Source organism: Mesocricetus auratus, unplaced genomic scaffold (assembly GCF_017639785.1).
Source record: "Mesocricetus auratus isolate SY011 unplaced genomic scaffold, BCM_Maur_2.0 Super-Scaffold_100066, whole genome shotgun sequence".
In the NCBI taxonomy this organism is placed as follows: domain Eukaryota; kingdom Metazoa; phylum Chordata; class Mammalia; order Rodentia; family Cricetidae; genus Mesocricetus; species Mesocricetus auratus.
This window is the reverse complement of record NW_024429235.1, coordinates 1828048-1855285: the sequence shown is the minus strand read 5'-3', so window position 1 is coordinate 1855285 and position 27238 is coordinate 1828048. Positions and strand designations below refer to the sequence as shown.

General features: G+C 41.5%; 1 protein-coding gene and 1 pseudogene across 1 annotated transcript; one reads left to right on the top strand and one right to left on the bottom strand.

Moving 5' to 3' along the window:
• Positions 1 to 18824: 18824 nt before the first annotated feature.
• LOC101834335 (olfactory receptor 1509) lies at positions 18825 to 19820 on the top strand. The gene has a single exon (XM_005087011.3). It carries the CDS (start codon positions 18825 to 18827, stop codon positions 19749 to 19751), a length of 927 nt encoding a protein of 308 aa, XP_005087068.1. The 3' UTR covers positions 19752 to 19820.
• Positions 19821 to 26464: 6644 nt separating this feature from the next.
• Positions 26465 to 26962, bottom strand: LOC106022625 (annotated as a pseudogene).
• Between the last annotated feature and the right edge of the window lie 276 nt (positions 26963 to 27238).

The following is a 27238-nucleotide window of genomic DNA, read 5'->3' as shown; positions in this document are numbered from 1 at the left end:
TGGTGAGAGTGGTGTGTTGAAATCTCCCACTATAACTGTGTGGGGTTTATATGTGATTTAAGTTTTAGTAATGTTTCTTTTACGAATGTGGATGCTTTTGTATTTGGGGCATAGATGTTCAGGATAGACACTTCATCACAGGATTTCACCTGTGATGAGTATGTAATGACCTCCTTCATATCTTTTGATTCATTTTATTTTAAAGTCTAGTTTGTTAGATATTAGGATTGCTACCCCTGCTTGTTTCTTGGGTCCATTTGATTTGAAAAAAAAAATTTTTCCCAACCTTTAACTCTCAGGTAATGTGTGTCTTTGAGGGTGAGGTGTGTTTCTTGTATGCAGCAGAAGGAAGGGTTCTGTCTTCGAATCCATTCTGCTAGCCTGTGCCTTTTTATGGGTGAGGTAAGGCCATTAATGTTGAGGGATATTAATGATCATTGATTGCTCATTCTTCTTCGATTTGCAATGGTTGTTGTTGGTGGAATTCTTTTTTTTTTTTTTTTTTGGTTTTTACGAGACAGGGTTTCTCTGTATTGTTTTGGAGGCTATAGGTCCAGCCCGGCCTCGAACTCACAGAGATCTGCCTGCCTCTGCCTCCCGAGTGCTGGGATTAAAGGCATGGGCCACCACTGCCCCACTGTTGTTGGAATTCTGTGTGGAATTTCACCTCTTTGTTCTTTTGGCTGTTGGTAGAGAGGGGATTTTCTAATGCCTATGTTTTTCTGGTTGTAGTTAACTTCCTTGGGTTGGAGTTTTCCTTCCAACACTTTCTATAGGGCTGGGTTAGTGGATACGTATTGCTTGAATCTAGTTTTGTCATGGAATATCTTGTTTCTCCACCTATAGTGATTGAGAGCTTTGCCGGGTATAGTAGTCTGGGCTGGCACCCATGGTCTCTTAATGTTGGTAGAATATCTAACCAGGAACTTCTAGCTTTCAGAGTTTCCATGGAGAAGGCAGGTGTAATTCTGATAGGTCTGCCTTTATATGTTACTTGGCCTTTTTCCTTAGCTGCTCTTAATATTCTTTCTTTATTCTGTATATTTGGAGTCTTGATTATTATGTGGCGAGGGGACTTTTTTTGTGGTCCACTCTATTTGGTGTTCTGTAAGCTTCTTGTACCTTCATTGGCATGTCTTTCTTAAGGTTGGGAAAGTTTTCTTCTATGATTTTGTAGAATATGTTTTCTGCCCCTTTGAGGTGGTTTTCATCTCCTTCTTCTATACTTATTATTCTTAGGTTTGGTCTTTTCATGGTGTCCCATATTTCCTGGATGTTTTGTGTTAAGTATTTGTTGGACTTAAGGTTTTCTTTGGTTGATGAATCCATTTCTCCTAGTGTATCTTCAACACTTGAGATTCTCTTTTCCATCTCTTCTATTCTATTGGTAATGCTTGTATCAGAAGTACCTGACCGTTTGCCCAGCTTTTCTATTTCCTGCCTTTCTTTAGATTGTGTTTTTTTATTGTCTCTATTTCAGTTTTCAACCCTTGCAGTGTTTGTATTGCTTCTTGTAATTTTCGGTTTATCTTTTTGTCCATTTGTTGCCTTTTATAAATTTTTTGGTTTGTTCTTTCTTCTATTTCTTGCATTTTTTTGGTTTGCTTTTTCTTCCATTTCTTGCATTTTTTGCTTTGTTTCTTCTTCCATTTCCTGCCTTTTTTGGTATGTTTCTTCTTCCATTTCTCTCATTTTTTGCTTTGTTTTTTCTTCCATTTCTTGCATTTTTTGCTTCATTCCTTCTTTCATTTCCTGCCTTTTTTTGTTTTTTTCTTCCATTTCTTACAGTTTTTGGTTTGTTTTTTTTTCATTTCTTTGAGGGATTTTCCTATATCCTCTTTTAGGGCCTCTATCATTTTCATGAAAGTGGTTTTAAGGTCATTCTCTTCTGCTTCGTTTCCATTGGAATGTTGGACTCTTGCTGGTGTGGAGTCACTAGAATCTGGTGGTGTCATATTTTTTTTCTGTTGCTGAGTGTGTTTTTGTATTGTCCCTTTCCCATCTCTTCTTCTAGTTGGTGCAGAAAGACCCCCCTTACTGGTCTGGTGTTTAGGGGACCAGAGTTCCCTTTTGGTGGGTTCTAGCAAGTCTAATAATCTGGTAGTTCTTCTATTCCTTGACCTGGTTCTGGTCCCGTGGGTAGAGAAGGACAGGGATCCAGGGCACTCAGCCTCCTACCTGATCCCTTGGACCCTTTGCTGGATCCTGTTGTGCCTGAACCCGCCGCCGGAACAGCTGCTCCCCTGGTCTCCCTGGCTCCTCTGGTTTCCTGGTCTCGTTGATGGGAGAGAAGTCCTGGAGGCTGGAGTGCTTGGCTCCCGCTGGGATTGGAAGCTCTGTGCAGTTTCCAGGTGATCCCCAGGCACTGGAACACAGGCCCAGAAGCAGGGCCTGTTGTACCTGATCCCGCCGCCGGAACAGCTGCTCAGTATATGAGGTTTTATATGTGCTTTGAGTTTTAGTAATGTTTCTTTTACAAATGTGGATGTTAAGTATACTGATTAATTATATAGGGCTATTTCATTATGTATATTCCTTTGTCTTTTTCTTTTTGGTTTTTGAGATAAGGTTTCATTGTGTATCCCTGGCTGGCCTGAAGCTTGAAATGTAGACCAGAGTGGCCTCAACTCACAGAGATCTGCGTGTCTCTGCCTACATTTACCTTTAATCTCTTGAGTGGTGGGGTTAAACGTGTGTGCTACCATGCCTGGCCCTCCATAAGGTATATTCTTCAGACACAAAAGGGGAGGCAGGATAGACACAAAGTCCCTTGACCCCCTTATACTGGAAGAGTATGCACACAGTCCAGAGAATTGTGGAAAATAGAGACGTGTAGGCATAAGCAACATGAGGAAACCGTGAGAACAAAAGGCGCCAGGGATCCCTGTAGTCAGGAAGAGTAGCAAATTACAGTTAAAGATTTGCCTTTCCTGATTCCTTGTGACATCTTTAAATCCTTTAATGAGGTTTGTTCTGAAAGACCTCGGCATCAAAACGCCGGGCACCGAACCGAACACTCTGCCCAAGAACCGGGGCCAGACCACTGGATGCAAATGCAGGAGGTGGTTTATTGAGTACACAGGCACCTGCGGATGCTACCGCAACACGGGTGCAGAGCATACAGGGCTTGCAGGGAGCACAATATTTATAAAGTCTTAATGGTTACATAAGTATCAGTATAGCAACAGGCATTTCATCGGCTCATCTTGGGGGCAGGGGTAGTTCCCACCGACTAGGTTTCCTGGTATTACCTCATGAAAGACCCCAGCATGCTTCAGCAATTATTATCTGGGTCCCATGACTGCTCTGGTGACCACAGACATACTCTTTGACATCCTGTTTGAAGCACCAGCTGGGCGAGGCACCTGGTCAGGGTTTTTCCATTAGGCAACGGCCTGGCCTTGTTTTTCTTTTCCTAGGGGGCCCTGGGTAGAGGTCTTTCAGTTCACTATCACAGCCTCCTTTCAGTTAGATTCAGAGAATCATGATTATTGTAGTCTGAGCTTGAACTGAAGCTGACCAAATCACACAAGCTCAGATCGTGGGTTATGTTTGATGTGAAAAGTGAGGTATGCCTTAAGTTAGCACCAGGTGTAGCCAGTCACGTGACACACACAGATGTTAACTAAGATGCAACCAAGTCTTTTGAAGAAGTAGGAATGCTTTTTCACTTAAGTTGTATAAAGCAGTGGTTTTCAGGTCTGGCCTGGAGAGACTCCATTTTATAAGTAGTTTTTGACTCCATTGTGAAGGTGGAGGATGAGCATGTCCCTGGACAGAACAGCAAATACTACCATCATTGCAACACAACTCATGCAGAACACACTGAAAAATGGCTCATACCTAGGAGTAGGGAGGGCACTAGCCTATGAATTTATTAGGTGAATTGTGACTTGTGGGGACAACAGGCCTTGGCCATTGACCCACTTCCCCATCAGCCTGGGACCAGGCAGCTGTAAGACAATGTTTACTAAAAACATGTTTACTAAAAACAATACAGTGCCCGGGGCAATAAATTCCTGAAAAGGGCTCGCCCACAGAACGCCCTGACCTGGACCTTTTCCAAAGACTAACCGCCTCTTTCTGACCCACCCACCCCGCCTCTGGTGTCAGGGTATATAATAACCCACCAGGGTAGGAATAAAAGAGAGCCTTCTTGAGGAGCCTTCTGGAAGCCACGGGTCTCTGTGTCGTCAATCCCGACACCCTCCGCACATTCTCCTCGGATACTGGCTGCACAGCAGGCGCGGCAGTGACTGTCAGGGCATGTGAATAGATTAAGATTGTATCAGGGAAACCAGGACCAAGAACTTTCAGATATCACTCCATGGAGAGGGTGTAACTCCTTCTCCTGGACCCCATAAAGTGATGGATGTCTAGCGCTGTGATGGCAATGGCCCCTCACCAGTATATAATCTGGTGTGCTCACCAAAAGCCACAGGTAGAGAGCTTTTTGTTGTTCTTGGGCCTTCAAGTTGGCTTGGTTCCCCTCTTGACATGTCTGTCTATCCACCGTTGAGTGTATAGATCTGAATCCATTGTTTCCTGTTTTGACCCAGTTGTGTCTTCTCTTGTCTACCGCTGACTGGGTATTCACTCAAATCTGACTCTCCTGGGGCCTGATTGCTGTACCAACAGCTTCCTTACAGCAGGCCTGGGGTCATTAATTACTTTCCTAAAACTCTGCTTGTTTTTCAGCTCATTTCTGAAACCCCTTGAATTCTTCTGTAGCCTCTTTGACTTGTATTCATCCTGTAAACCATGTACATGAACATGTAGATATGTAGATACATTTTCTATGCTCTGTGTGACATGAGAGTTAAAACTAGTGATTACAATTAGGATAAAAGAACCTGCATTACTTGGCTAGATTAGCATTGAAAGCAGGACCATCTGGCTAATCCCTTCCATTGAAACCAGCAAATCTTCTGAGTTTATTGATACTCAATAAATTCTGACATTGTGGAAATACACAAACATATTTGCCTATGTTTCTGGCATAGGACACTTACAACAACAACAAAAAACAATGAACACCACGAACTTCACATAATAAAATAATAATGGAAAGAAAACAGACAGTAACCTGATATAACAGGTATCGGTCTGATTAATTTTTGCTTTCAGTAGGAGGATGTGTTTCCTTCCACTGCAGGAACATGGTTTGAATCAGTTTCCAGAGGTGTTATAGGGGTGCTACACAGGTCAAATTAAGCCTGTGTGACCTTTCATTTGAAGTTTCCTAGCCTGGGACACACCGACTCCTAGCCAGATATAACTCATCTCTTGGTATGTAGGGGAATTAAAACTTCCACAGGCAATACTTATTGTGGTACAGGCTCTGAAGGAATGTGGCAGACATGATCACTTGGATAACTTTGTGCCAAGTTTCCTCTATAGCTATGAGGGAGGGCCAGTTGCTTTCTCAGGCTGGCAAATTCCTGTTCATGTTTTCCCTGAAATGCATCTAGGTGAAGTTTATTCAGGGAGTCAGTTGATGCAGTCTGTGGGCTGGGGTGATGAAGGCTGTGTTGTCACCCCACTCCATGGGAGCACAGCTGTGGCACATCTGGGGTTTAATCCTTAGCCTTTATACATAATGTTTTAGTTATTTATAAAGTTGAAGTGATCCAAAGGCTTGAGTAGGAGGATGCATATCCAAGACAGTATATTCACATAGAGAGAGAGAGCAGAGACTAGGAGAGGAAGGGAGGTAGGGAGGAGAAGAGGGACAACAGTCTTTATAAATGAGCCTCAGAAGTGTCATATCATCACTGCTTTTGTATTTTATAGGTCACAGAGCCTGACACACTGTAGCAGGAGATTGCAGAGGGTTGCTTGAGATCATTGGAATCATCTTGTTGATTGACTACCATCTACTAGACCTGTGTCCTGTGCATGCATGTGCGCACACATGCACACCCGTGTGTGTAGTCTTGTCTCAGACTCACAGGCCTAAGTGATCCTTTTGCTCTCTCAGCTCAGGTGGTAGGCACTACAGATGTGGACCCTGGCTTCTGTTAGAAATGGGTCCCAAGAAAAGATATTCACTAACCCCACATCTGACAGAGGGCTGATCTGACAGAGATCTGACAAAGAACTCAAGAAGCAAGTCTCTAAAACACCAAGGGATCCAATTAAAACATGGGGTACAGAACTAAATAGAGAATTCTCAATACTGGAGTTTAAAAGGGCCGAGAGACACTTGAGAAAGTGCTCAACATCTTAGCCATTAGGGAAATGCAAATCAAAACAACTCTGAGACACCATCTTACTCCTGTCAGAATGGCTAAAATTGAAAACGCCAATGACAATTTATGCTAGAGAGGATGTGGAGACAGGGGAACACTCCTCCACTGCTGGTGAGAGTGCCAACTCATACACCCACTTTGGAAATCAGTATGGAGATTCCTCAGGAAAATGGGAATCAGCCTATGATAAGACCCAGAAATTCCACTTTAGGCATATACCCAAAAGATGCATATTCATACAATAATGACATCTGTTCCACTATATTCATTTGTAATAGCCAGAACCTGGAAGCAACCTAGATGTCCCTCAACTAAAGAGTGGATAGAGAAAATGTGATACATTTACACAATGGAGTACTATTCAGCGGAAAAAAGCAATGGAATCTGGAAATTTGCAGGCAAATGGACAACACTAGAAGAAACCATCTTGAGTGAGATAACCCAGTCACAAAAAGACAAACATGGTATGTACTCACTCATATATGGGTTTTAGACATGGATCAGGGAAGTGGCAGCCTATAATCCCACTGCAAGAGAGTCTGGGAAACAGAACCTTCAATGACTGATGGAAGCAGAGGCAGACACCCACAGCTAAACATTGAGCTGAACTCAAGGAACCTAGTGACTGAGAGGGAGGAGTGATGAGCATAGGGTTCAAGACTGGGCTTCTTTAACACACAGAAACAGCTGACCTGAACAAGGGGGAGCTCCTGATTCCCAGACTGATGGCTGGGAATCCAGCATGGGACTGATCCAGACCCTCTGAATGTCAGTGTTTTCCAGACACAGTAGGGAAGCTTCACATATGAACTTAAAGTGGCTATGACTGCATGCATAAACCTGGGAAAACTCACGCTGGTCTAAATTCCAACATAAAGAAGGGAAGCAGGCATGAAATCACACTCATAGGTAATGAGCTATTTGTAGTTGCTAGATGCCAGAGAGGGAGTGTTAGTTTACTTTACAGGTGTGTAAAGGGAAGCCTTTTCCTTGAGAGAAGCCCTCCCGCCAGCCTGGTTCTAGTCGCATCAGTCCCAAATAAACACACAGGAGGCTCTATTAATTATGAAGCTGTTGGCCTTGCTTATTTCTTACTGGCTAGCTCTGACCTAAGTATTTATCCCATAATTGCTAATCTAAATATTTCTCTTACCGGAGAGGTTTTCGGGCTTCCTACTCCATGGCGTTACATCTTGACTCTCTGTGTTTCTCCTTCCCAGAGTCCTTCTGGACTCCTAGTCCCACCTATCTTAGTTCTCTATTGGCCAACAGTGCTTTATTGACAAATACACTGGAATTCCCCAACATCTCCTCTTTTCTGTTTAAACAAAAAGGTCTTAACTTTAACATAGTCAAATTATATATAACAGAACAGCTACCAAGAACACAGTTATAATATTTTGTCAACATTTAGCAAGAATTAAAGAAAATATCATCCATCCCATCCTTGTGAGTCTAAAGTTCTATATGTAGCTCATCTTTTATCATAACTAAGGAAAACTATTATAACTATCTGTCTTCAACTCCATCAAAGACCACATAAGGATAATATGTAAACGCTAGGGCTGACAGAGATATCTTACTGCCTGGACAGTCACCCGAAGTTCCTCTGTAATGTTGGGGCATCCATCTTTAGCCCATAGGCCACAATGTGGCTGGAACAATTCTCAGCAAAGCAGGAAATTTCAAACTGTTCATCTGCATTGGCAGTCTGTCAGTCATTTTTCTGTGTCCTGCAGAAAGTCTCGTAGACTCTTCCATGAAGCAGTTACCCTGTAAGACTGAGTTCAGCAGTCACTTTCCTGTGGATCCTGCATGTCCAGATTACACAACAACAGTCAAACAGTACAGGCAAGAGCAGTTTCTTGCCCAAATGGCCAATCTTGGTATGTTGAAACAAACTCCATAACACGTTTCTTCGATGCCCATCTTCCTCTCAGACATAATTGGTGCTGCCAGGAGCAGACATTTCTCATTGTCAAGAAAAAACCCTAAACCATTTTAAATGCCATTTTCTGAAGGTCTTTGAGAGATTTGAAGACTTTATCTATCTCAAATATATTTTTGTATATCTAGAAAACCTAACTTACCTAACTATAAATTCTGACTATTATAAGTAACTATCTATAGTCTGTACTTAATTATGTGTTATGTTTTAAAAGAACAGTATAAGCACAATACTTAATCAAGAGGAGAAATATACACATCACAAAATTGACCTTGAATTTGTATCAATAAATGAAAAACCATACCCATACCATAATTCCCCTTTTTACCATTAAAAAGAGATTGGCTGGGGTCATTAACCAATTATAAACAATCCCATTTAAATGAAAACAAAGGTTTATAAACAAGATGGGAATTAGGACGTTGCTTATTCCAAACTGCTTCGTGCTGGAAGGGGGCACTGTTCATACCGTGGGGATCATGACAATACTCAGAAACCTGTATAAGTCCTTATTTTTAGTGTCTGTAAGACTGCATCATCTTAGTTTTAATTGTTGGAACACCTGGTCCACTGCTTCCGAGGGTCTTGGTTCATCAAACCACAGAAGCCTGGAAGGAATCCTTAGCTTTTCATTTTCTGTAGAAACATAAATAAAAAGTATTTTCCCAAGTAACATATCCTTATACTTAAAATTTGAAGTCAAGGCATTTTCAAAAGATATAAGTTGAATTAATTTAGCAGCATTTATAATCAAGTTGCTGAGTCAGGAAGCCTCACTTAAGCCAGCGAGAGTCTCTGCTTGCCGCTAGCAAAACAGAGCCCACCTGAGAAAATGCTGCTACCAAAAATCTGTGCTTCTCTCCATTCTTCTGTTTTTAAAATTCCTTTAAAGCTTTTGTCATTCTACGTGGAAATTCATGATCCCACTCCTGACACCATTATGTAAAGGGAAGCCTTTTCCTTGAGAGAAGCCTTCCCGCCATCCTGGTTCTAGCCGCATCAGTCCTAAATAAACACACAGGAGGCTATGTTAATTATGAAGCTGTTGGCCTTGCTTGTTTCTTACTGGCTAGCTCTGACTTAAGTCTTTATCCCATAATTGCTAATCTAAGTATTTCTCTTACAGGAGAGGTTTTTGGGCTTCCTACTCCATGGCGTTACATCTTGACTCTCTGTGTTTCTCCTTCCCAGAGTCCTTCTGGACTCCTAGTCCCACCTATCTTAGTTCTCTATTGGCCAACAGTGCTTTATTGACAAATACACAGGACTTCCCCAACACAGGTGTGTCCCCTCGGAGGTCCAACACACATCACTGGATGGTCACACACTCAGAAATATATAGACAGCAATTATTGCACTCAATGAGTTAAAAGAAGAACCCAAAGTTGGGTGTGTATCAAATGAGGGTGGATTGAGAGGAGATATGGAAGCAGGGTGACTATGGTCAAATGTATGAAAATTCTCAAAGAATTAATGAAAACAATTAAAAGTAGATTAGAGAAAAAAAAAACCACCCAAGCTTTTAGTTGGATGATTCATATCATTCACAGGTTACTAACCTTACTGTTGTAACTCACAATGCAATTTTTTTTTACTATAAAGTCAAACCTAAGTTTTGAACAGTTTCAACATCTCAAAAAGGCGCCTTTGCTGTCCAGCAGTCTACTTCACTTCTCTATCCTTTCAGTCCTGGAAACCATTCATCTTCTTTCAACATTTACAGATTTGCTTATTCTGGAGTCTTTAATACACATGGAATTCTACGAAATGCCTTCCAATTAGAGGGTGCTGTTCCACTGGCACACGGCCTTCACGTCCCTGGCGTGCAGAGCGACACTTCCATGTCCACACCAGCTGGTGTCATGGAAACAGCAACAGCTTTTGGAACTCTTCCTTATTTAGAGGCAAGTGGGTTCATTGTCCATTTATTAAATTGCTAAATGAGTGAGACTGATAACAGGAAATGTATTGAGTCCTGAAACTTTTAATAATGCCCCTGGGCATTCACTGATAGCAAGTTCAACTAGAGCCATTCAACCATCACTTCAAGATCATGTGCTTAGTTTAATGGATAAAAACCCCTGAGTTTGCAAGCCTGAGATAGGCCCAGTGCAGGATTTTGTGCTCTGTGATTTCGTATCCTAGGTGTCTAAAGTGTAGGAGAACAGAATCATTAGTGGAAGAATGGAATAGATGGTTTCTGTTGTCAGCTTGGGGGAGTTTATTTTAAACAGGTAAGATGGGTAGATCTTTTTTTTTAATTATCTATTTTTATTTTATGTGCATTGGTGTTTTGACATGGGTGTTGGGTCTCCTGGAACTGAAATTACAGACAGTTGTGAGTTACCATGTGGTTGCTGGGAATTGAACCCAGGTTCTCTGGAAGAGCAGTCGGTGCTCTTAACCACTGAGCCATCTCTTCAGCCTAAGATGGGTAGATCTTATATGTTAAAGATGCATTAATTACTTTTGCTCTGTGCCTTACAGAGAGTTTAACAGAGCCACTGTATTGATTGATTAAAAGTCTTTCTATCGTTTTTCTATCTCATCTTTATAAAGAGTTTGTTGTTATTTATTTAAAAGGGATGTTGATCAGGACTGAAAGGAGATCAAATCATCTTTCAGGGACTGTTCTCTCTAGAGGGTGAACAGAGTGGTAGTCTTCCTATTCGTCACTACATTGCTATCTTTTTTTAAAAATTTAAATTAGAAACAAGCTTACTTCACATGTTAATCCCAGCTCCCTCTCCCTCCCCTCCTTCCCCCACCTTTAAGGCCATTGCAAGCATTGCAAGAACGTTCTCCAGAGAGGCAGAGACAGATAGACAGGCACACACACACACACACACACACACACACACACACACACACACACACACACACACACACACACACACACAGGGAGGGGAGGCAGGGGAGACACTGAGATGGAGAGACAGAGAGACACAGAGAAAGAGAGACAGAGAGACAGAGAATAAGCTGGAGGAGAATCTTTCCTTTTTCTGGGAAACTGAGTCTTGTAGGGCTTTCTAGTGAGTCCGCATTGTTAAGGATCATCTGCTTTTTCCATTTGTCTATTGATTTAAGTTTAAATAATGTATCATATTACCATCACAGCAATAGCTATGTCACTAGCCAGACATCTGGGTTCCACAGCATAGCCAAAATGATGCATAATGCTAACTGTCATAGTAATTAAAGTGTTAATTTTACCTACTTTCTTAATGAGAATAAAGTGAGGTGCCTTGCTCAAGGGTATTCTTTAAATATATCAATTCACAAAAAGGTCTTCATGTGATGTTTATGAAGTCATGTGGACAACTAAAGAACCTAAGATTAACTAGACTTGATTTGGCATAGAGTCCATAACTGCTCACATTTTCCTAGAACACAATTTTAAACCTAATGTTAGTATCAGGTCAAATCGCCTCAAGTATGCCATATACTTATGTTACATGGGATAAATACATTTCTTGTATTCAAATGTGTCGAATGAATGTCTTCCCTTTGAGTGACAAATCTGAGGAGGTATTAATGTAAGTTCTAGTGGTGGTTATGCTTAGTGACTGCTTGAAGTGATACTGGAAAAGTGAGGCTCAGTTCTTCTTTTCTTGGCCAGAAAGGAGGGAAAAGCAACTTGAAAGGATAAGTCAGAATTGTTGGAGAAATGAAAATCTTTAAAAATAGCCCAAAGGACCAGTATTACAATGATATAATTATTCACACAGAAGACCAGTTACTTAAATCAGAATGAGTTACTTATTTAAAACATTTCACTGTTTGTGTTTTATTTCTTGAAGGAATTATGAGGAAAGTGAATGAGAGAACATAATACCACTCTAAGACTCAGACAGATCATCTCTGGACAGCTGGAGAACAGTGGTAAGTGTCATCACTCTCCATTGACACTCTTTCCCATCCTTTCCTGGGTCTGCACCTGTCTATCCTGTGACATGGCAATGAACAAGATTCTTTTCCAGGTATTTATCTGATAAATTGTACATGTGGTTTAGAAGCTTAACTGGAGTGCTGTTAACTTAGATATTAAAATCTAAGGGATTAAATCCCTCTTCTATATTCAGAATTGGCCATATTTTTTTAAAATGTGCTTCTTTCTGTAAAGGTGCCGGTCTACAAGTGTGCTTGCATACATACACCCTGCTAGCATGCAGACACACACACACACACACACACACACACACACACACACACACACACACACACACGCACACGCACCAAGACTCAAGGTATTTGAGGCTATGATTTGTTGCCTTTTCTATGTCACTTTTTCTGAAAGAATCACTAGACTGTTGGGTTTGGGATGGGGAAGTATCAACACTCTTCCTTCCGTCTGCGTCCTCTGTTTGAGTCTCTAGTACAATTCCTAGTGATTGCTGAGCTTGACAAAATCTTCCAAAGAAGAAAGCTCCTTACTACCATGTGGCCACCTAGTCTTTGCTTGTTTGTCTCATCACCAGAGGGAAAACACTCCTCTGTGCTCTGAAAGCCAGCTCAAAGACCAGGTTTGGGAGGTTCCAGAGACGGTGCGGAGGACTAGCCGAGCCACAGTGGCTTACTTAGGGTGCCTGGGCTTCTCTATTAGGGCCGCTCTCTGGGGCTCATCATGACTGCATCCATGCATGTGGGATGTGAAGTCAAGGCTTTTCTCTGTGTGCGGAGTGGAAGGCATTCCTGTGGTTTTTTTTTTTTTTTGAGTGTAATTTTCTTTCTCAGAGGTTTTGTTTTCTGTATTGTTTGGCCACCAGGCAGATGATCTCGTTTGTACGATAAGAGTTGAATCTTAAAAATAAAACATGATGTATCTTATCTGAAAGACAAAAAAGAGAGAAGAGAGAAAAAAAAGAAAGAAATTAAGCACAATCTTGTAAAAGATCCAGGAACTAATTTAACCTTAGTTGTCTGCAGCAAATCGAGAGACAGAGGAGACCTATTCTGGGTGATGGGATGGAGTTCTACTCTCCACACGATGAAACCAGGCCTAAAACCTATTACACTCCATTTTACTAGGGATGTGACGCTGTGAAGCTGTCAAAAGTTTAAAGTGCCTCTGTGAGTACCTCTTTTTACTCCCTGCCATTCTATCGCTGTAGGTCACTTTCCCATACCGGGTTCATTCAAGCAAGGTCTTGGCAGCCCAGCATTTTATAGACACACCTGGAGCTAAAATGGTAGGCTACTGTGATGTGGTGGACATGGAGGTTTCCCTTTGCTAAAGGAGCCCCCTCTAAGTGTGTCTTCACTGAGGTTTGGCCCTGCAGTGCTCAAATAGAGGCCACGCAGAAACATACAGCAGAGGACAGGCAAATACAGTTTGGGGATTTCTGATACGACGACGGACACTAGTGGGCTTAAACTGGGGAGTCTGGAAGCAAAAGGCTTTCGTCTCTGGCAATGCAGTAACCTCTACAGAGGAGTAATCAGCAGAAGGGAAAGTCACTACTGCCTGTGATGGGGAATTCTAGAACACTAGGAAAAGCTAAGTAAGAGAGCTGGCAGCAGGCTCTCACCGCCTCACTGAGCAAACCTGGCACATTCTCCGTGCCCAGTGGGGTTCTGGCCCTTTGGTTCTCCTGCCCCATTATAGAATACACGTCTGCTGCTACATAGGCTGTCTTGTCTCCCCGAAGTTTGTTCTTTTCACTATTTTTATTTGTAATATTATTTAAATTTCTTTCCAGCTAAGAAGTATTTAGTGAGTTTCTTTTTTTAATTATTTATTTTTAAATTTAAATTTAAATTAGAAACAAGGTTGCTTCACAAGTCAGTTCCAGGTCCCTCTCCGTTTCCCTCCCCTCCTCCCGTGCCCTCCCCCAACCCACCCCTCAATATCCCCTCATTTCTCCAGGGAGGGTGAGGCCCTCCATGGGGGTGTCCATAGTCTGTCATTTCATCCAGGGCAGGGCCTAGACCCCCACCCCCAAGAGATCAGGGTGAGAGTGCATCTCACATTGTTGGATGGGAGTCCAAAGTCCATTTGTGTGTGGCAAGTACTTTGTTACATGGATATGAAAATAAAATGTTTCCCTTTCTTCAAGGGGTACATGGTTAGGACCTATTGCTTCTTAAAGGCCCAGCTTGCTTTATTTCTGTTTCGTGTGTTTTAAGCAGCAGGGCGCTGTGTTTTAGCATGCAGGCTTTGGGAAGTCTGATTCCTCCTCCTCCAAGGTTATGGGTGTGTGCTTCACGCAGACAGTAATTGTCTTCATTCTTACTAAGTCAGTAGAAGAGGAATTCTCTCCTTCCACCGTCCCTCTTCCTCCTTCCACTTCTGCTGAGTATAAAGCACAGGGCCGTGTGTGTGTGTGTGTGTGTGTGTGTGTGTGTGTGTGTGTGTGTGTGTGTTAAATGAACACGTGACCACAGGGCTGTGCCGCAGCCCCTAGCAGGCTTTCCTCAAACTTTCTTTTTATTTATTCTTTGTGTCTTTCATATCATGCATCTCGATGCCATTCATTTCCTTGTCCCTTTGTATCTGCCCTCTGCCACTGCAACCTCCTCTCCCAAGTGAAATAAATAAAATTTAAGAGGGAGAAAAAATAGGAAAAAAATCAACCTTGTCGTGGGCGCTGCGGTGTGACACAGCGAGTCACATAGTAAACCCTTGTATCCTTGTATCTTTTTTATATGTTTCTACTTCTTTTTCTGAAAATTTTTATTATATATTGAAATTAGAAACAAGCTTGCTTCACATGTCAGTCCCAGCTCCCTCTCCCTCCCCTCCCTGCCCACTCCTCCCCACACCTCCTCACTAGTCCTCCACCCAATGCCCACTCCGTTCCCCAGGGAGGGTAAAGCCCTCCATGGGGGATCTCTAGAGTCTGTCATTTCATTCCGGGAAGGCCCTCCCCCAAGTGTCCAGATTTATCCAGATTTTATCCATATATCTTTACCTGCAAGCGTTCATTCCAAAGAGTCACCGGCTTGGTTCAAGGCCTCTGGTTTCTGCCATACTGTCGATGCTGGGCCCTCACTGGCACTCCCGTGGGTTATCCTGCTGTTACCCTGTGTCCTGGAGATCCTGCAGCTTTGGGTCTGTAAGGATCGGTCCCTTCTTGTGCTCCAGTGGATCACAGATGGGGTGGATGTTGGGGTGGGCCAACTCTTAACCCTGTTTCTGGCCTGGGTAGTTGCAGGGTTGGTCAGCTTGCCAGCTCTCCCCTGTCTCCGTCACCAGGGTGAGCTCTCCAGCACTGCCCTGGCTAGTTTACCCCTCTTAGCAAAGAGAAAGGGGCAAGGCTGGTTTTCCTGATTTCACATCCTCAGGGGTGGCACTCCCACATCTGGGCCATCAGAGATAGCTCTACTGCATTGCCCAGGCAAGTTACAAATGGCCTCACCTAAGTGCTTCAGCTGGTGAGAGGCAGGGACAGCTAAGTTCTGATCTGTAGCCATGTTGAGAACCACTGCCTTAGGTTACTATACATAAATCCAATTGACTAATGGTTCAACAGTATTATATTGTGCCTGTACCAAAAATTATTTATTCATGGGGATCAGCACTTAAGAGCACTGGCTGCTATTCCATAGGACCTGGGTTCAATTCCTAGCACCCACATGGTAGCTCATAATTGTCTGTAACTTCAGTTCTGGGGATCTGACCTTCCTTTCTAGTCACCACCAACACCAGGCACACACATGTTGCACAGACGTGCATTCAGGCAAAGCATGCATATCCCTAAAATAATAAGATAAAACTTAAGAAACTTATTTCTGTATTGATAAGTATTGTTTGTTTCCAATACCCTGCTTTACTAAAAAGTATTCCTTTTTTTATTATCATTTTTTATTTTAATTTTAAATAGCTTGTTTTACATGTCAATCCCAGTTCTCTCTCCCTCCCCTCCTCCCGCACTCCCCTTCCCCCCCCACCCTCCCACCCTATTGCCAAATCCTTCCACATAGGGGATATCTAGAGTCTGTCATTTTACTCTGGGTAGGGTCCAGGCACTCCCCTAAGAGTCCAGGCTGAGAGAGCATCCCTCTTTGTGCTATAGGCACATGAAGACTGTTTGTATATCAGGCATAGACACTGATCCACAGCTCAGGGCCCCATAGTTTGCCCAGGCCTTCTCGCTGACACTCACATTTTGGGGGAAAAGTATTCCTTTTAACAAATTAATTAATTTTACATCTTGGACACAGTTTCCCCTCCCTCCTCTTCTCCCACCCCCCCCCCTGTTTCCATCTCCCAATCCACTCTGTTTCTATTCAGAAAAGGGCAGTCTCCCATAGATATCAACAAAACATTGCATATCAAGTTGCAGTAAGACTAAACACCTCCCCATGTATTAAGGGTGGGCAAGGCAATCCAGTGGGAGGAATAGGGTCCCAAAAGCCAGTAAAAGAATCAGAGATGGTCCCTGTTCCTGCTGTTAGGAGTCCCACAAGAGGACAGAGCTACACAACTGTAATATATATGCAGAGTACTTAGGTCAATCCCTTGCAGGGTCCCTGGTTGTAGGTTCAGTCTCTGTGAGCCCCTTTGAGTCCAGGTTAGTTGATTCTGTTCATTTTCTTGTGATGCACTTGACTCCTCTGGCTCCTACAAAAAAGTATTTCAGTAAGCAGGTATCTTTAGTTACTGGTTCCCTTAGTTCTAAGAAATATGGTCTTAAAAAAAGAAATGCAGTCTTGAAAATGGTATTCCTTGGTCTAGATGTATAGACATTAAAATTCTCATTGGCACTGCCAACTTCTCTCCTACAAAAGGTTTTAAGAATACTGACTTTCAGTAACACTATGTAAAGAATGATCAGTTTTCATGCATTTGTCAATGTGACAAAACAAATGTATTTGGTTTTAGTCTCTAACTTCTACCAAAGCTGAACAAGTATGTCTTTTCTTAGACATACTTCTCACTTGTGATTCCTTTCTTGTGGTCTTTGTGTTTATATTCATTGTTCATTTTCAATTTGATCATTTGTCTTCAACTATCAAATTTTAAGGGTTTTTTTTGAATAAGAGAATATTTTCCTTTTCTGTCACATGTTATATCATTTCCCCCCCAACTTCTCTTTGTCTTGATAACTTATATAGCACTACCATCTAACAAGATGTTGAGAATATACTATTAAATGTCACTCTTAAGTGCTGTTTCGATAGTTGTCATGCTGGTAATCTTGTCACTGTCATTCCTAATGGCTGGATACAAGTCTAGTCATGTTTCACTAAGTTCATTCAGATTTCCCCCACCCCATCCCTTGACTTCTAGGTTGCTTCAAATAGTGCTAGGTTTAATATCCCTCCACTTTTACCTTTTTCTGTAGTTTGAACACTGTAATTGATTGCCTTACTGGAAGTGAAATAATTGGATCAAAACTTCATTCTTTTGTGATTATCTTCTAGTTTATGGTTGCCTAACCAGCATGAACAATTAGGAGCAATGGGATAATATTTATACATCATATTTCCTGGCAGAAAAGTTGTATTACAGAATTTAAAGAATCATAATTTGTGGCTTATTAGTTTTATTGTGCAGGAATGATTGGATTAACAGTGTCTAATAAGTTAGTTTAGTATCAATAAAATGGTTTTGGAAACCTACAGCGTGCAAAGCACCTGAAGAGTGCTGCAAGGGGTAAATCGTGTGGTTATTACTTTTTGAAAAATTGAATTTTTTTGTGCAATTAAAATCTAATTATGTTATTTCCCCCTTCCTTTATCTCCTTTCAATCCTTCCCACAAATCCTCCTTTTCTCCCTTTCAAATGCATGGCCTCTTTTTCCTTAATTATTAACATATATGTGAAATATCTATACACGAATAAACACATGCATAAATATGTAAATACAACCTGCCCAGTCTATTGAATGTTTCATGTTACTTGTGTATATGTCCTTTCAGGGCTGACCACTTGGTACTGGATAATCAATAGGGGTCTTAGCCCTGGGGAGGACTACCTCTTCCACTCCCAGTATTCCTCACTTGCCTGTAGTTCTTCGTTTGGGGCGGGGCCCTGCGAGAGTCCTCCCTTCCGTGTCAGTGTGTCTATTGGTATTGTACTTGTCCAGGTCTTGTTTAGGAAGCCATATTGAACTATCATGGGAGAAACTTTCCTTTCATTTCTAGGAGACACTACCTTACAGCAGGCTTTCTAGGTCCTCTGGCTCTTACAATCTTTCTGTTACTTCCGTACTTTTAAAGTTTAGTTAATGAGAATAAAAATGAAATTTCATACTTTTTTATAGTTCAGTACAATAAGATAATTATGAAAGAGAAGCTGGTTTTTACTGGCAGTTTTCCTAAAGTCAGTGCTTTGGGATAATAAAATAATCAATTAAAAGATACATATATAGTATCTTAATGGCTGTAAAAGGACATTGGACAAAACTAAAGCCTGTCAAGGTTTTGAAGGTCACTTATCTTAAAAGCAAAAGTCAATAATGAGTGGTTTAAGTTGGAATTTTATGATTTTAGAATTCTAATCTGATTATTCTGAAATGAAAATAGCCAGGTAAATAACGGGTAAGGATTTTGGATAATCGACATATTCATGCTAAGCCTCATAGGGAAACATTCATTTCAACCACTTCATCCCCTTTATTACTCAGGATAATTTAAAATTTACGCCACCCCCTTCCCAGATCCTCTGGAACACTCATTAGATGGGAGCTCTAAACCAAACAAGAGTGACTGAGTTTGTCTTCCTGGGCCTCACCGACAACTGGGTATTAGAGATTCTGTTCTTCATACCATTTACTGTCACTTATGTGCTAACTCTTTTGGGGAACGTAATCATTGTTGTTACCATAGTCTTTAGTCCACGCCTCCATACTCCCATGTACTTTTTTCTGAGCAACCTGTCCTTCATTGATATCTGCCACTCATCTGTCACTGTGCCGAAGATGCTGGAGGGTTTGCTTTCGGAGAGGAAGACCATCTCCTTCGACAGCTGCATCGCGCAGCTCTTCTTCCTCCATCTTTTTGCTTGTGCTGAGATCTTTCTGCTGACAGTTATGGCGTACGACCGTTACGTGGCCATCTGCATTCCTTTGCACTACCCCAGTGTAATGAGCTTGAGGGTCTGCGTACAGCTCGTCTTGGCACTGTGGGTGGGGGGCGCTGTTCATTCACTCGTGCAGACCTTCCTGACCATCCGTCTACCCTACTGTGGCCCGAACATTATCGACAGCTACTTCTGTGATGTACCTCCTGTCATCAAGCTGGCCTGCACGGATACTCACCTCACAGGGATTCTGATCGTGTCCAATAGTGGAACCATCTCCCTCACCTGTTTTCTAGCCTTGATCACTTCCTACACGGTGATCCTGCTCTCTCTTCAGAAACAATCCGCAGAAGGTCGTCGGAAAGCCCTGTCCACCTGCTCCTCCCACTTCATGGTGGTCGCCCTGTTCTTTGGGCCATGCATCTTCATCTACACTCGGCCGGACACCAGCTTCTCCATTGACAAGGTGGTCTCTGTCTTCTACACAGTGGTCACCCCCTTGTTGAATCCTCTCATTTACACCTTGAGGAATGAGGAGGTGAAAAATGCCATGAAGCAACTCAGGCAGAGACGAATTTTCTCATGAAGTCATCATGTGTGTGTGGAGCATTGTGACAACAGCCACAGTTGTGGCTGTATTCTTAAAGTGGAAGTAACAAGTGACTCTTAAGCACTGAGCCATCCTACAGCCCTGATAATTTCCAGTTTCTTCTTCTTCTTCTTCTTCTTCTTCTTCTTCTTCTTCTTCTTCTTCTTCTTCTTCTTCTTCTTCTTCTTCTTCTTCTTCTTCTTCTTCCTTCTCCTCCTCTTCCTCCTCCTCCTCCTCCTCCTCCTCCTCCTCCTCCTTCTTTTGAGACAGGGTTTCTCTGTAACAGCCTTAGCTGTCCAAGAACTAGCTCTGTAGACCAAACTGGTCTCAAACTCACAGAGATCTACCTGCCTCTGCCTCCTGAGTGCTGCGATTAAAGGTGTGTACCACCACTGACCGGCTCTATTTTCTTAATAAAATACTCAGATAAAAAGTTAAGCATTTTGATAAAATTGATTCTATCTTTTTTATTTTGTGGTTGACACTTTCACACAGGAATGTTGCCTACCTCAAAATCTCAAACAAATTTGCCTGTTTTATTTTACAAATTTTATAGTTTTATGTTTTCATTCTAGGTGTATGATTTCTTTGGGGCTTTAGTTTTTAGATGGAATACGTTTGAGATTCATTTTATTTATTCATTGACTTGATTCGGCACAATTTGAGATGACTGTTTTGTGATTAAATTACTTCTACTGGAAATGACCTGATCTTCCAAGTGTCGATTTATTTGTAATTGCTTACTCTGCCACATTGACTTACATGCCTATGCTTATATACGAGCACATTGTCTTGGCTGTTTCAGTTTTATTGGGAGCTTGGCGAGATGTTATGTGAGTCTTCCCTCATTGTTCTTTCTCACAATTGTTACACATTTTTCATGTGCATCTTGGGAAAAGTTTACCTACAGAGGTGACTGCTGGAATCTAGACTGGGGTCACATCATCTCCAGAGGCAACTTGGGAGAGAGCGAAACTGAACAATATTCAGTCTCAATCCATTAATTTGAATGAGCCTATTATTTACTTATATTTTATTTTATATATTATTTTTGTTTATTATTTGTGTCTTTCACATCATGCATCTCCATCTCATTCATTTCCCAGTCCCCTCTTCTTCCCTGTCTACCTCCCTCTGCCCTTGCAACCCCCCTAATAAAATAAAATTTAATAGAAAAAAATAAAAAAAAGAGATACTGAAAAATCAACTTATATTTTCTTTATTAATATTATCATTTAAATTTGTGATAAAACACAATTCATTAAATTTATCACCAAATATCTTGTTCTTTAAAAAATATACACAGTGGATTTTATTCCTATAAGGAAGAATGAAATTATGGCAGTTGCAGGAACATGGATGGAGTTGGAGATGACTATATTAACTGACATAAGCCTGACTTGAACATGGTGTTGTATGCCTGTAACCTCAGCATTTGGATTGGGGAGGCAGGAAGATCAGGAGTTCAAGGCCAGTCACAGAAATACTGTGTGTTTGAAGTCAGCTTGACTTCCATGAGGCTTTGTCTCAAAACAAAACAAAAACAATCAACCAACAAAACAAGACAGACATGAAATAACAGTCATATATTTTTACTTATAATAAACTCCTGTAGGTTAAAAAAATCAGTACAAATAAGATATCACAACAGGATGAGGACCAGGTTGTAGGAAGCATCTAAAAGAATGGAGTGATGGGAGCAAGCAAGGCAATAAATGAGAAGACACATCTCTATTTACCAGGAATGAGAAGGGGGAATAAGAAAGGGCAATTCTGGAAGTAAAATACAATGACACAAATTTATGAAAATCATTTTACACATTATAAAATTATAAAAAATAAAATATTCTCTTAACTTGTCTATCATCACTTTATTTTATAGACTTAATTTCAAGCCTTTAGAGGGCTATAGCTTCTTTTTTTCCATCACTGAGGTTGGGTATTTTAGCAGTGGTGGTTGCACACCAGACAGGCAGAGAACCAGGTAGGTTCAGTCCATAAAGCTGATGCCTCAGAAGCACCAAGTCAGTGCTGAAAAGCTGTAGAAGTCCCTGGAAAGTCATTGATTGGTATCCAGTTTACCCTAGAGTGCCAAAGACAATGAAGTCTGATGTTAGCATCAGTAGATGCCCAGGCTCCAAGAAGCAGCAATAGCAGGCAGGAGCTAGTGTTTTGCTTTCCGGATTGCTATTATTAATTTCATTTAATAAATGAAATAAAATTATGTATGTTATCGTTATGCCACTGACATTGCTAAATTTAGTCACAAGTTACTCTAGACAAATTCTTCTCTTTCCCTCTTCCCTGTCTGCCTCCGTCTTCTTTTCCTTCCTCTCTGCTTCCATTCCTTCTTTGACAGAGATCGAATGCAAGGCCTAACAGATGTTGACAAGTGTTCCCCCATGGATCTGCTGTGCTTTAGACCTTCTGTTGAGCTTTCAGTCTTCCACAGCAACATTATGAATGTTTTGCTTCTTTCTGGTCTGTGTCATGTGTGTTTTTCTTTCTGCCTTACTATGTGGACTAGTTTCTCTTATAAAACAGTACAGCACAGGGGTTTTGCAGTGCAGGCAGCTTTGGTTACAACTAAGGAGGAAGCTTTCAGGGGTTCATAAAGTATAGAGTTGGGGCCAGAGAGATGGCTCGGAGGTTAAGAGCACTGCTGTTCTTGCAGAGGACCTGGGTTTAGCTCCCAGCACCCACGTGATGGCTCACAGCCACCTGTAACTCATTCCAAGGGGTCTGACATCCTCTTCTGACTCCACGGGCTTCTGCATACACGTAATACACACGCAAACACTCAGGAACAGAGACACACACTAAGTATGGTGATTTCAGGAATCTTCCTAGATGTTCTTTCTAAATGTGAAGCAATCTCCACTGTGAAGCTTCTGTGAATTTTTAACATGAACAGAGTTTTATCAAATGCCATTTCTGAATTTGGTAGATATACATTTTTGGGCATATGTTGTGATGGTTATTATTATGTATTTTTTCTTATTAAGTTGGCTAACATGATCCATGCAGCAGCCCTCTCTCCCTTTTCAGGCTGAGGATTGAACTCATAACCATATGTGTTCTGGGAAAATGCTCTTTGGTGAGGTAAGCTCACCAGAGACCATCACATGGACACTCTAAAAACCATAAAGAAAGTCTTTCTTTCCAGCTGGTGGCAGCATGGGGAATGTGCCCAAACCATGCAGCCCTGAGCCTTACAGCTCTTTTTCTTTTACACACAGAAGCCACATCCTGGGTGGCACACCTCAGTTAGTAAGACCTGGAGCTACAGAAGCCCCAAAGCAAGGGACTTTCCTGGAACCATGGGCTAGGTCTTTGACCCGTTTTGGTAGGTGCTGGGAACTACATGCTGGATTTTAAGGTCACACCTCTAACATGACGCCAGTAAGGACTGGAGGAGACATGTTACAGCTCTACCACTGAGCCACATTCCAGGCTTTCATATTGAAAATCAGTCGCCAAAGCAACAATTTTTATTTTCAAAACTTTAAAATTTGCAGTTCTTCTGCCCCCGTTTCCCAAGTATGCAATATGACAGTGTGAAAGTGTGCCTGCTTTTACGAAAAGATGTGCTTGCCATTCACAAGGACCTGGCCCCAGTCTCTAGAACCATATATCCGACATAAAAGGTGTTGCTTTTGTGATCAAGCGCTTGACTCCGTGGGGTAGGAGTTTGAGTCAGCTAGAGTTACACAGCCAGATCCTGTCAGTAAATAAATGAACAAAGGATCAAACAAACGATAAACAAGTAATAAAACAGAGGCGTGGCTTATAGAAGGTGATTGAGCAGGGTTGGACTTAGGTGTCCTTACAAGAAGAAGGATTGATGGAAAGTGCTCACACCGACTCACCATCCATCCTTTCTGACCTATGGACAGCAGCTGTTCTCTGCAGAGGACATAGCAGCCAGCCAGGAGTTTGAAAGGAGGGAATGGGGCCACAGACGCTGGACCTGATAACGAACTTGAACTTCTCAACCTTCAGAACATTGAAGAGTTAGCTCCTGTGGTTTGTAGATAACCAAGTATGTGATGTTTTTTATAGCAGTGCAAAGGCATGAAGCCATGTGGTAAATCACATTGATTTTACCGTGATGACCCAACCCTGCCTTGTTAGTATAAGTTAACCTGGTTGTAATTCTTTTCACATACTGTTGACTTTAACCGGCTGATATTTTGGTAAGGGTGTTTGAATATATATTCATAAGGGATGTTGAATAGATTTTTGTTATAGCATTTTGTTTAGGTTGACACTCACTTCTCCTATTTTTTTATTTTTAGCCTCCATACTTTGTGTTTTACTTTATTTTAAAAATTCTTACCAGATACTAACTGTATATAATAGTGACATTGTGCCAATTTCACACATGTACATAATTTATTTTTGTTCATATTTACACTGGTTACCCTATCTTGTCCCAGTATCTGTTACCTTTGTCAATTTCCTTCCTTTTCTCAATTATCCCTCTACTTTATGTCTTTTTTGGTGTGTGGTCCATTGGGTTTTCTTAGCTTTCTTTTCCTGGAGAGTGGGAGGGAGTGTGTTTACAGGAGTGTGTGCTTGCCAGGTGCTATACCACTGAATGAAATGTCTTTCCTCATCAACGGTTATCGGTATAAATCCTAAGGGAGGGTGGTGATTGTGAGCCTCTTCCTTTTTCATGGTGAGATGTCGACAGTCCCAATCTTGTGGTGATCCTGTATAAATAATCGCAGTTGCTGTGAGCTTAAGCATACAATGGCATGCCACAGAAATCAGCATTTCACACTTGTTCCACTCTCCTCCTTCCCCCTTTGTGCTGCTCTCTGATGTCTCATCTATAACTAAGCACTCATGGTTTTAAGTATGAGGGTCTCGGCAGCCATGACTGACTACTGCATAAAGAAGCCCCTGTGACCAGTAGTAGCATTACTCTACTGGCATCAGCATAACTAGATGCAGCGTGACCGGCATATCATATCCATTTAACAACAGCAGTAGCTTTCCCAATTAAGGCCCATGACTTTGCCATCCATGAGATTTTGACTGGGGTTACACTGTTCTAAATGTGAATTCTATCCTGTAGAGTGGGCTTCAAATCTGGTAGCATGGTGAGTACCATCATAATAGACCTGCCACTGTTGTGCGCTAGTGTCTCATCCTGTCTGGATAATTGGTAGCACTACACACATAGCTGAGTGAGACTGTTGGTGGTACTTCTCTAGCAGATGGGTAACATCTTCCAGCACTGTGAAGGCTAGACATCAGGGAAGAAGCCTCTAGCCCAGTTCCAGCTTCTCTTTTTCTAGATCCCATGACAGAATGTTTGGTATCTTCAGCAACAGGGCGTTACCGTGTGGTTCAGGTGGGTAACCAGAAATGGCAATTGACTATATTGTTTTAGGGGCCTCAAAGGCCTCCCCGATGATGCGCCATATTTTTTTAACCCATTCCTCTGTTTTTGTTCTATAACAGCTACTGTGCATAATGTTACTGTAAGCATTGATACGCAGGTATCTCTGAAACATGGACTTCGAGTGCTGTGTATAAATACCCAGGAGTGGTGGACTTTTTTTTGTGTGTGTATCCATATTGATTTCCATACTGAATGGGCTAGATTACATCCCCACTACCAGGATATAAGGGTTCCCCTTTGTCCACAAGATTACAAATATTTGTTGTGGTTTTGCTAATGACTGCTGTTTTCACTGGGGAAAGATGGAATTCCAACGTATCTTTAATTTTCATTTCTTTGACGACTGCTGATGTGTGTGGAACATTTTTCAAATGCTTATTGGCTACTTGTATATACCACTTGTATATACTTGAGAACTGTTTGTTCATTTCGTTATCCCATTATTTGGTTAGCCTGTTTGAGTTTTTTCTTTGTGTTTTCTGAGTTTTTGGTATTCTAGATATAAACCCTCTCTGGCAAATATAAAGTTGGCAACAATTTCTTTCATTTTGTAGACTGTCCCTTTTTACATGGTAACTGTTTCTTTGAGCAAGGTGTTTAATTTCATGAGGATTCATTATCAATTATTAGGAATATTTTCTGAGTGACTGGAGGAGTCTTTTTCAGAAAATCTTTATATTTTCAAGTGCTTACTTTTTCTTCTAACAGTTTTAGAATTTCAGGTCTTACACCAAGTGGTTTGATCCATTTGTAATTGATTTTTGTTTGTATTTGGTGAGATATAGGTATCTAATTTAATTCTTCTACATGTGGATATGCAGTTATTAGCATCATCTATTGAAGAGAGGATCTTCCCTTCAATGTATATTTGTGGAATCTTCATTAAAAAATCAGGTGTCTATTTGAGCCCTCTGTTCTGCTCCATCCATCTGCATGTCTAGTTATTTGTTTATACCAAGCTGTTTTTGTTTTTCATGGCCCTGTAATAAACTTGAACTCAGATATGTGGCACGGCCAGTATTATTCTTCTTGTTCATGCTTGCTTTGGCTATTTGGTGTAGTTTTTACTTCCACATGAATTTTAAGATTATGTTTTCTATTTCTTTTTTCCTTTTTCTTATTTTGTTTTTATTCGTAGTCATAAACTCGGCTGTGCAATCCGATTAGACTTGGAGGCTAATGTGGAAAGCATGGAACCCAAAGAACGTCAGTGAGAGCAGAGATTACAGGGCATTGTGAGCATATGGAGTGGGGGTGCTCTCCTGAGCTACGGATGGGATGATTCAAGTCAAAAGAATTAGAGTTGTCCACAGTCGGAAATGGTGATGTTGCTAGTCTTGCCATTCCTGGACCCAAAAATCTCCATGGCTTCCACAATGCTCATGCCTCCCTTCACCTTCCCAAAGACCACATGTTTGCCATCCAGCCACTCAGTCTTGGTGGTGCAGATAAAAAAAAAACTGGGAACCATTTGTATTGGGTCCAGCATTTACCATGGATAACATGCCAGGACCTGCATGCTTCAGGATGAAGTTTGCATACTCAAATTTCTCCCTGTTGATAGACATGTTGCCAGTGCCATTATGGTGTGTGAAATCACCACCCTGGCATGTGAATCCTGGGATAATTCTGTGAAAGGAATAACTCTTATGTTCAAATCCTTTCTTTCCAGTGCTCAGAGCATGAACATTTTCTGATGTCTTTGGAACTTTGTCTGCAAAGAACTCAAAGGAGACATGACCCAAGAGCTTAAATTGGCTGGGCTGTCAAAGAACACGGTGGGGTTGACCATGGCTGCAGCAAGTGGTAACAGGGGACGGTGGCATCTGCAAGCCCACATTTTCTATTTCTGAGAAGAACAGCATTGAGATTTTGTGGAGGAGTATACTGAGTCTGTAGACTGCTTTTGGTAAAGCAGCAAATTTACATTATTAATTCCTTCAGTCCATAAACACGAGAGTGGTCTCTTTACCTTTAACATGTTCTTCAATTTATTTCTTGTGTTTTAATGTTTTCATTGTAGAAATATTTCATTTCCTTGATTAGCTTTATTCCAATGCAACTGTGTATG